The sequence below is a fragment of the Montipora capricornis genome, chromosome 10 (genome assembly GCF_036669925.1).
Source record: "Montipora capricornis isolate CH-2021 chromosome 10, ASM3666992v2, whole genome shotgun sequence".
Lineage (NCBI taxonomy): Eukaryota > Metazoa > Cnidaria > Anthozoa > Scleractinia > Acroporidae > Montipora > Montipora capricornis.
In genome coordinates this window covers 37,148,974-37,159,761 of record NC_090892.1, presented here as the reverse complement: position 1 = coordinate 37,159,761, position 10,788 = coordinate 37,148,974, and the positions used below count along the sequence as shown (strand labels likewise).

At 40.0% G+C, this 10,788-nt stretch overlaps 1 protein-coding gene across 1 annotated transcript in view; it reads left to right on the top strand.

Moving 5' to 3' along the window:
- LOC138022023 (plasmolipin-like) overlaps positions 1-10,788 on the top strand; it is a 13,982-nt gene extending 3,194 nt beyond the window's left edge. The window contains exons 2-5 of the mRNA XM_068869046.1: positions 7,306-7,450; positions 8,136-8,321; positions 9,625-9,744; positions 9,838-10,788. Coding sequence (XP_068725147.1) covers positions 7,322-7,450; positions 8,136-8,321; positions 9,625-9,744; positions 9,838-9,915 — 513 coding nt within the window. The 5' untranslated portion in view covers positions 7,306-7,321 and the 3' untranslated portion in view covers positions 9,916-10,788. The remainder of the gene's footprint in view (positions 1-7,305; positions 7,451-8,135; positions 8,322-9,624; positions 9,745-9,837) is intronic.

Genomic DNA, 10,788 nt, shown 5'->3' with positions numbered 1-10,788 from the left:
GAGAATAAGTGATAAGCAGTTGTATTTTCTACTACCTGACAGGTAGCTTTGTGAACTCACTCACTGAAGGAGATACGACCGAAGAGAAATATGTTGTTGCACGACATGCGCCATTGGTACCCATAACGTGACCCGGAACTTTGTAATGTTTAGCCTCCCACGCAGAAGTTCTCAGGGCTTCGTTCCTCCCCAACGAACGTTAGTGGGGGAGGAACGCGTGACGACGCCCCAAGAATGTATGCGTGCGAGGCTATGTAATTTTCCGCCTCCCAGCTTCAACCTCGATCCCAGGGTCTCTCTTGTTTGTTCCCATGGAGATTGCCCGTGAAGTAGTGCCAACAGCTTAAATGCTATTATTCATTTAACTCAAAGATAATTTTTTTGGATTTCAAGTGTAATGATAATAGTAGTAATAAACCATTCTTTTCACACGATAATGTGTAAAGCTGAATAGTTTGTGGGGTTGTGCACAAATCATATCAAATCGTATTGGTTTTTGAGGAGAGGGAAGACCGGAGTAACCGGAGAAAAACTTCTCGGATCGGAGTAGAGAACCAGCAAACTCAACCAAAAACGGAGTATGGGAATCGAACCAGGGTCAGATTGGTGAGAGGCGAGTGCTCTCACTACTGCGCTATCCCTGCTTGTTGTGTGAAAAGGCAGTTGGTCGTTCGCTATAATTGGTCAATTCAGTTGACGTGTCAATCAACTTGAAGCTACGAACGGCCCTTGCACTCCTGGAACGAACTATATAGATTGGCCATGTGGTATTATAGGTATCGATAGGATTAATTATGAGCTTGAGGGTGTAAGTAGTTAGTATCTATTACGCGGGATGACGTAGTCAGTCCGCGTTGACATTTCGGTCGATGGTATGTTTTCATCTACCCTGGCTGCCAGAGGTTTTCCCTCTCAGAGCGACGGAATAGGCGAGGAAGAACCTCTGGTTCAGGCCGTTGAGTTCTTTGAGAAGGCCGGTCCAATGGGATGCCGTTTCATATTCCCAGCCAGATTTTGACCCTAGCAATTCGATTGGTTCCAGGAACTTGTCAGTTCTAACGAGTATTCTGATTGGTTTAGCAACTGAAAGTCGTAGTTACTAAAACAAGGAATGACCTACAACAACCTACAATGATTTACAATGCTCTACAATGACCTGCAATGAGCTACAATGACCTACTGTGTTCTACAATGACCTACAGTGATCTACAATGACCTACAATGAGCTACAATGGCCAACTTAAATAACTTACGATCAAAGAGAAGGACAAAAGAGGATCAGGGTGAAGAGTGGTGAGCGGAAAACATCCATTGTGCGTTGCCACGCAACACTTTTAACCCATTGCACGACAGCCCATATAACGACAGCATTTACGCGCGAAACTGCGAAAAGGCCCTTGGATGGTTTTCCTTTGTTTTAAAGCTTAATTGAAAATCAACAAATATCAAGGCTTTGCTTGGCAACGATAAACTCTTAATTAGAGCAGCAAAAAAAAAAAAAAAAAAATGAAGAGAAGATTATAAATAAGTTATTCTTCCATAATGTTCTGCTTGGTTCAGAGCGTGCAATGAAAATTTTCAAATTGCACAGCAACGAGGTTTTGATTGGTTTAAAGTGCAGAGTGGAATATTTTTAACCTTTGTACTGCAAACATGCTGCAGTGCCCTCAGAGCTGCAAATTATCTTTTATTTTAGCTCATTACAAGTCATAAGCTAATTTTAGCTTATGATGTAACTCATTTGTAGGTCATTGTAGATCATTGTAGCTCATTGTAGATCACTGCTGGTCATTCAACTTCGGAATTTGACATCCAAATTTCAAATTTGAGTTTTTATTTTCATATTCGACATCGAAGGGGTGTTACGAAAACTAAGACCCTCGAAAACTAAAACCTAAGACTCCGGCTTCTTAGCTTTCGTAGTACAAAAACTAAGACGGGGTCTTGGTTTTCGTACTACGTAAACTAAGACCCTTTGTTAATAGTGGTAATTACGGGAAAGAAACCCGGCAAAACTTGCCGCTAGTCGGAGATTTGAGCGCTAGATGTTGTCTCCCTACAATGTTTAACTTGACGACGCCATGATACATTTTTTCTTGTCTCTTTGAGTGTTGTGTGACAGAAAACACAGTGCCAGTCGCCGATGTTTACGTATTGGCACGGAAACTCAATATAGTAAGATAGGGTCTTTCCATTGATAAGAAACTCAGTAAGTTTACCCTTTGGTTGTAACCACTAAAAATATGATACCACGGGGTAAATTTGTCAGCACATATTTGTTATCCTATTTCCAGTATCAAAACAGCCCTACTAATGGAAATGGGCCCACACAAGGACAGAGAGAAACTCCACCCTGGTCAGCGTTTTTCTCTGTCCTTGTGTGGGTGCAATTCCATTAGCAGCGCTAACGCCCACATGGTTCATATGGGTAGAAAACTAGCACTTCACATTACACTCTAATAGTTAAGTTTCCTGACCAATGCTCCTGGGATTTGCTGTGAAGAAACCTCAGAAAACCACTCCACTCCTCCCCCGTCCCCACCAATAAACAGCACTTGCCATCCTTACTGCATGAAATAGGCTAAGTAATAAGAAAATCACTTGTGTCCTACATGTCCCCCATCAGACATATCATACTAAAACGAAAACATATCATACGAAAACTAAGACCCTCGAAAACTAGGACCTAAGACCTAAGACCCGGGGTCTTAGCTTTTGTAGTACGAAGACCCCGACTTAGTTTTCGCAGTACGAAAACTAAGACACCGGTCTTAGTTTCGTACCACAAAAACCAAGACCCTTTGTTAATAGTGGTAATTATAGGAAAGAAACCCGGGAAAACTTACGGCTAGTCGGAGATTTCAGCGCTGGATGTTGTCTCCCTACAAGGTTTAACTTGACGACGCCATGATACATTCTTTCTTGTCACTTTGAATGTTGTGACAACTTTATTAATTCACTACGCTAGCCACACACAACAAAAGCTGGTTTCCAGGTGGGGCGTAGGTAAACACTTTACAATAAAGCATATGTGTGTATATTTAAAATAAAAGTACATTACATGGAATCAGTGCGATCCAGTAGAAGGCATGGAAGGCGAGGAGGCAAGTTTGTGTTTGAAATCCGAAAGCGATTGTGCGATCTTTGCCTCATAGGAAAGATTGTTCCAGAGTATTGCACCACTATACTTAAAGCTGCGCTTCAAAACATTTGTGTATGGCCTTGGAAGTGCTAGATCAGTCTCGATAGTCCTAAGATTGTAATTCAGTTATGTTAGTATCATTGAGTTTTACAAAAGAGTTACTCAGTTGGGTTGGCAGATAAATCATTGAGGATTTTATACATAAGGGTAGCCTTTGTATGGAAGCGCCTGGTTTCAAGGGGTTTCCATTTCAAGTTATTCAACACATCTGTAGACCTAACATCGTATGAAGAGCCTGTAATAACCCTTCCCGCACGATTTTTGTAATTTATCTTTCAGTTGCTTACCACATGTATCCCACAGGGGTAAGCAGTAATCAAAATAAGGTTGAATGAGGAATCTGTATAAAGTTACGTGAGTGCAGAGGGGGACAAAATGGCAAATTGGCACGGAAAATGTAATATCTCATATCCTCATTGTAACAATTAAGGTGCGAAATAAGCTTGTACATGTGAGCGATGCAAAATGCAGAGAAACTAACAGAAAATCACCTATGTCCTACATATAAAACTATTTCAGTCCCCCATCAGAAAAATCATACTCTAGCTACGGAATTTGTGCATTGTCGGGTGTGACTTCACATCTAAATTGTGAATGAACGCCCAAAAGCTCCACATTGATACGCGATGGGCTTGTTTTGGGACTGGAAATAGGATAACAAATAGGTGCTGACAAAATTACCCCGGCGTATCACATTTTTAGTGGTTACAACCAAAGGGTAAATATCATTGGAAAGACAAGTACAAGGAAAGGTTCCGTTTTTGCAAACGTTGGCCGTGAAGCACTATATTTCAACAGACTTAACTGATTAGACTGTAATGTGAAGTGCTTGTTTTCTAACCCCATGTGAACCATGTGAGCGTTAGCCCTACTGGCCCATTTCCATTAGTAGGGCTAACGCTCACATGGTTCATATGGGGTAGAAAACAAGCACTCACATTACACTCTAATCAGTTAAATCATTGGAAAGACCCTATCTTACTATTTTAGAGTTTCGCTTCGCTCACTCGAAGATAAAATTAGTATCCCAGCGCGGCCGTGTAATATCCTCTATATAAACTAGCAATAATTAACAATTAGACCCATAGCCCGCAAGGGCTACGGGTCAATAGCCCATGAGGGCGAAGGGTCTAATTGTTTTAGTATCACCCAACTAGTCGGAAAGAAAAGGCAATGATAAAGTTAGCAAATGCAAGTTGAAGAAATATTTATATGGGAATAAAACGAAAGAAAGCGTCACGCTTTTCGCTACTCGAGGACTATTACTAATAGTCCTCTAGTAGCGTAGCCAATTAAATTGCAGGATTTGCATTAGTCCACTAGTTGGGTGATACTAATAAAGGATTAGTGACTCAGAGGTGCGTTCGAGTCCAGCTGCTTTGTCATCGACGAGGCTTTTGAAAGTAGTTGTATATTTTGGGAAGAATGATTTTGTACCGCTTTCTAGTAATTGTTCAGTAATTAACGTATCGCACTATATGTTTTTATGCAATATCAGAGTTATGGGATATCCGTAGATTCCGAGAAGCGCGACTTCCAAAGCTTCAGTAAAGGTATCACCAAGAACAACCCCCGCTCAACAGGGCTTAACTTCAGTGTTCCAACAGGAATGGGCTCCCTTACTCTACGTAGCCAATGCCAGTAAACGTTGTATATTATTATCGAAAACTGTGCCCATATAACAAAACAATTTTTATTTACTGAATCGCACCTACGTTCGAGGCACTATTTTATGGCAGGATCACGCCAAGACCTTGTAGATTTTTAGACTTTTATCCGTACTAGTTGTAAGTCGTTGAACTAGTCGACTGAAAGAAAAATATTACACAAGTAGATTAATGTTTTAGAATACCGAAGATAGGCTAAAAAGGAATGGAACTGATTTCGTGAATATATACTTACAATTTGTATCTTCTAATCTACACGATCTTATGGTTTGATTTCTTCTGTTGACTGTCTTTAACGTTCTTGATCGGAGGTAAGTAAAAAAGCGATTTTCGCGTTTGCAGTACAGTGTCGATTTATATATTTCTGAATTTCTAATTAGTTGTCACCTTTTAACTCACGCAAACTTGCTGTGATAAATAAATTGCAAGAATAGTTGCATACATTAAATCAGTAAGCGAAAGAACTTAACGCGCGAAGTGCGAATCATTTACAGTGACTTTAATTAATTTTATGAGCTTTCGCAAATGTTCCTTAATTAGGACATTAACCATTTCTGATATATTGAACATGATTTCGAGACTCAGGAGAATAAACTTATACACATCCTAATTTTTATTCCCTAGAGCCTTGAAATCATGAGTTTTAATATATCGAAGTTAGTCTATGGCTCTCGTGAGACTTGAATGTTCTTTTACAACACCGACGACTGAAAACGGCCCTTTCCCGCAGTCCAATACCTATGTATTTTTGCAATATCAGCGTTATGGGATATCCGTAGATTCCGAGCAGCGCGACTTCCATAACGTCAGCGACCTTTGGGGCTCGGATCAGTTTCTCAAATTATTTCATGTAAGAAATTCCTTGTATCCTGGAGCCAACTGTTCCACTCCTCTTTTTAAATTCCAGGTTTCCCTCATTGCCACTCAATGCAAGCAAAAGCCTTCCTCACGCAAACGTGTTTGTCAGTGTAAACAGACTGATTTTCGCTACACATTAAAAGTTTGTTAAGTTTGTGTGCAGGGATGACGCAGTTGCCTCCTACCAATGTGGCCTGGGTTTGATTCCCATACTCGGTGTCATATGTGGGTTGAGTTTGCTGGTTCTCTACTCTGCACTGATAGGTTCTTCTCCGGGTACTCCGGTTTCCCCTCTTCTCAAAAACCACCATTTGACTTGATTTGTGTGAATCGTTGATTACAGTTACAGGGTTCCCAATTAGTGCTCCAGCGCCAGAACAACTAGACACTTAAATGAAGTTCCTTTCCTTTCCTTTTCCTTTTAATAGATCTTAATAAGCTTACATCCACCCATCCCGCGTAAACGCTTCAAGGCGTGTTTTGTTATATTATAACACATCGTGCGTGCTAGTCCAATCCAAATCCTATTACGCGACTACGGTTAAATCTACCAATATCTTGAAATGAACGTAATGAGATGCGCGCCCGATTTTGATATTCATCAACACGAAGAGTACTGTTAAGGGCTAAACATGAATTTGAATGACATTTTAAGTGGTTTAATTAAGGAAGGGATAAAAGAAAAAAAAATATTTTTGGCACACCAGCAGACAGTTGCCCCAGAACCCAGGGCAAACCAAGGTTGGTAGGGGACTGTTTGGGTGTCCAAATACCAATTTCTAATTTTTAAACTACAGTAAATCTCAACTATTTCTTATTCCTCTCAATTTGAGAAAAACTATCTCCTTCCAAATATGCACAAAAATCATCAAACGTTTTACAAAACACCCCAAAAGATCGATTTGTGTAATAGACCTTTTTGCAGATAAGGCGGCCATTTTGATTTGACATTGTGGGATGCTCAGGGGGCAAATTAATATGTATTTGCCCCTGGGCATCCCATAATAGCTATTTGAAACAATAGAAATCAAAATGGCCGCCGTGTCTGCAAAAAGGTCAATTAACATAGGATTTTGGCACTGCTTAAAAAGCGAACGAGATATATATTTCCATTAAACCAGGAGCCATAGGGTTTTGGGCTCCTGATTATATCGATTTTGAGCGGTGTGAAAACGACACCCATATGTAACCCCGCCTTAACTCTAAGTGTATTGCCTCCTATTCCAAACCATGAGATAACTTTTTATGGTAAGCAAAGAACTTTAAGTGTCAAGTCTTCTGGCGCTGAGGCCCTATTTGGGGACACTGTACAGAGAAATCAAACCAATCTAACTCAAATCCCGCTAAACTTCAGTTTTTGAGAAGAGAGAGAGAGGGAGGAAAACCGGAGTGCGTAGAGAAAACCTCTCAGTGTTGAGTATCAAACTCAAGCCACATATGACGTCGAGCCTAAGAATGGAACTTGGGACATCTAGTTGGGAGGCGAATTGTCTCGCGGATATTGAAGTGATTAAAAAAGGCAACATGATAAATTCTATAGTCGGCCTAAGAATTATCAGTGTCGTTTCTTTATCGTAGGTAAACAAGTTACAGGATGGCTGATCAAGCAGAGTCAGACCCTTCATCTGCTAAAGCACAAAACCAAAGCAGTGGCAGTGCTGGTTTAGGACTGACTATGTCGTACATAAAATCAATTCCAGGAATACTGAAGATGGTTGAGTTTGTATGTACTTAATTTGAAGATGCCAACATTGAGGCACATACTTTTTACAATCTCTCTCGTGACTGGTACAGAATACAATGTCCCCGTACAAAAACGAGAAAGAGAGACAAAAATAGAAGAAGAAGAAGAAGAAGAAAAAGAAAGACCAACTGTTCTACTGCTAGTCGTAGTCTATTTTTATAATAATAAAAAAAATAATAAAATTTATTTATACCGGCAAATTCAACTATGCAGTTTTTCAAATGCAATCATACCCATGATATGTAGTGGATCAACTATGGTCAGCGGAGGAAAGAATAGAGAAGGGGCTCAGTTTTCCTTTGGGCTGATTGGTTGGTTGGTTCTGCTTGATGTAATGGCATTGCCCCAAATTAAATTCGAAGGCACCGCAAGTCCTGTAATGGCATGCATTAGGAACTCTCTGTTATTTTTCCGAGAGAAGAATTGAAACAAGTTTAATTCAACCACCAGATTTGAAGATTTTCTCGTTAATTACGTATGGTTTTAACCATTGTTTTCGCAGTTCTACCACCCTCGCCCCCTCTCCTCCCCTCGCCTCCACGAAAAAAAAAAATTACTGCGCGTGCACACCCCGTTGACTATATGAGGTAGGTTGTTCATTCCTATCACAACCGTTTCAAGCTAATTTGCTTCTTATTTTTCTTTGTTTCCTACACGATTCAAGTTTACGCTCCTGTTGGCATTTGCTATTGCCTCTGACGCTTATAGCATTTATCATTATAACTTGGGGAAGATGGATTTCTTCCTGTTTGTCACAGTGACGTCATGGATTTTCGTTATTGCAATATTTATCCTGTTTGCCTTCAATATCATTTCAAAGATTAACTTCAACCTGGATTGGAATATACTGGTATGATTGAATCATCTTTACGATATAGTTAAGAAGGGCTAGTACAAAACATTGACCCCCTACTGATCTCCTTTAAAATTGACGAGAAATGAATATATAAGATTTAAGAAAATACACAGGGGCTGACTTGAAGTAACGAGGAAATTATACTCGCCTTTAAATTTCAAAGATGGCAGAATAGGGTCCATCTCCTTCATTTACCTTTTATGTCAAATAACAACCTTTCTTTTTTGATAAATGGATGCTTTTTTTATTTCTTGTTAATTTTAGAGGGGGTCAGTAAGGGAGTCACTCGCGAAAGCCACACCTTTTTATAAATTCGTTTTAAAATAGCTTGATGTGCGAAAAAGCCGTTACATAGACCTATAAGCTACTGCCCTGGTTATGGGTTCCTGGCAACTACTAATTATTAATGCTTACTTTACGTCGTTCCGAGTAGGGAAAGCATGAGCATAACCACAATGACAGGCCGGCGGGGGGTAGGGGATGGTTTCTTTTGTTGAGTCAAAAGGAAGTTATCATTCTCCTTATCATCAGAAAAGGGAAATGACTCTTTGCCGTTTTGATCAGAAAACAGCAGACCCCGTGACATAGCTAGTCACATTGAGGAAGAACTAAGAGCGCTTTCATTTCACCAACAATTACCGGAATCACTTCCAGTCCTTCAGGATGCGAACTCGTGTTATAGACGCCAGGTGTTGTTGGTTGTAGCCCGAGGGTTCCTTGTTCGAGTTGTTAGATCCCGCGCCAACCAGAATGATAGCTATTAAGAGCCTAATAAATATAATTGAACTCCCAGACTTTAACTGTGCCACGTTTTCCGTGCATTCTTTTTCGTATTCGAGAATTATTAAATAATTAAACCCTTGACGAGGATTTCCAATTTATGCAAATTCCTTTTGATTCATTCCAAGATAACTACATTTACGATGCGTTCGATTGGCCATGCGTAGATTGATGATTTAAAACGGTATGTTTGGCGTTTTGAAGCCGAGCAAGAGGCTCCCTTCGAACATGGATAATAAATATATCTTTAATTAAAATAGCATTTTACGGGATGTTTGACAAATTTAATGTGACTCTTTGTAAAACGACGGACTTCTAACAGAATACGGTCAATCGAACGCATCCTTAGTTTCTGTCATGAATTTCCCCTTACAGGTGAATTAAATCCGACGGAGATATTTCAGGAGTCGGTGTTCCTTTTCGTTTTCAATATGCGTGTGGCCTCCGACTTCCCTGATAATTTGCGCACGATTTTTTTTCCAGTTGAAAAATAAAGGTACTCAAAACTGCCTTGCAGGTTTTGGTGTTTGCAGTGGTAGTCGCTATATTACTTCTTATCAGCTCTGCTTTACTGGCTAGTTTTGTCGGTTCAGCGTTCAGCGGCTATTCATATTACGACAAGATTCGCGCTGCTGCGGTAAGTGACACCAGAAAAAAAACTCATGTTGGTAATTCAAAACAGTTGATTTCGTTCGTTTTCTTTAATCGATGTTTTATTTTTCATTCAAAGGCATTTGGATTCATTTCAATGTTTGTGTTCATTGGCGACGCTGTTTTGCACTTCTTGAAGATGCGGGGAAAAATGTAATGGACCATGGCAGAAGTCCATAACCCGCAAGTGCCAGTCTCTCTGAATGGACCTCCTTCGCTTCTTCGTTTTGTTTTCACATTTCAGACCACGTGATGTTCCCAAGGAAATGTTCCTTTTGTTTTTTCATAAGTTATGTAAACATATGCACTTGTATAAGAGGACAATTGAAAGAAACTGTTCCCTGAAGTAACATCACGTAGCGGGAAAATGAAACGTATAAGTTAAAGAGGTCCATTGGTCTTGGCCCATCAGGTTACGGGATTATATATGAATTTAAAATTCAAGTCCCGCCAAATAATGGCCAATGAGATTGACCCTAATAACATCAACGCTCCTGATTGGTCCAAGTACCTGCACAAAGGATTGCAGGTGCTAAATGAGTGAACGGCACGCAATGCAGCTACGTTTTTTCGCAGCAAAAATCTAGCAGTAGCCGGTCCAAAAATAGATAATACCGTAAACTGGTGTGCCGCTTTCCAACACAGATCGAGACTTCTGAGTTATGAACTTCTGGTCATGGCGTGCGTACTTCTAAGGGACGTTGTATTGTTCCTTTAATTTTCTGTGGTTTTGTGTGATGGTCAAAAGAGTCATAAAAGAGGATTACATAGTGCCTTGAGCTATTTAACCTGTCTTGAAAACAATGAACGTATGTTAGAGCTGCTTCATAACCATAGCATGTTGTTGTTTTGCTATATAAGATTTCAGAGTGTCATTAGTCCTTTAGTTCTTCCTGTAACAATAGACAATAGATTCGTTGAAACCCGATCTCATGTGTGATCGCCCTGCTTTTAGAATTCCAAAAGAGCCAGATCAATGTGACCTTAGTCCAAGAGAACTCCCGATTAAACTACTCTATTTACGTCGCTA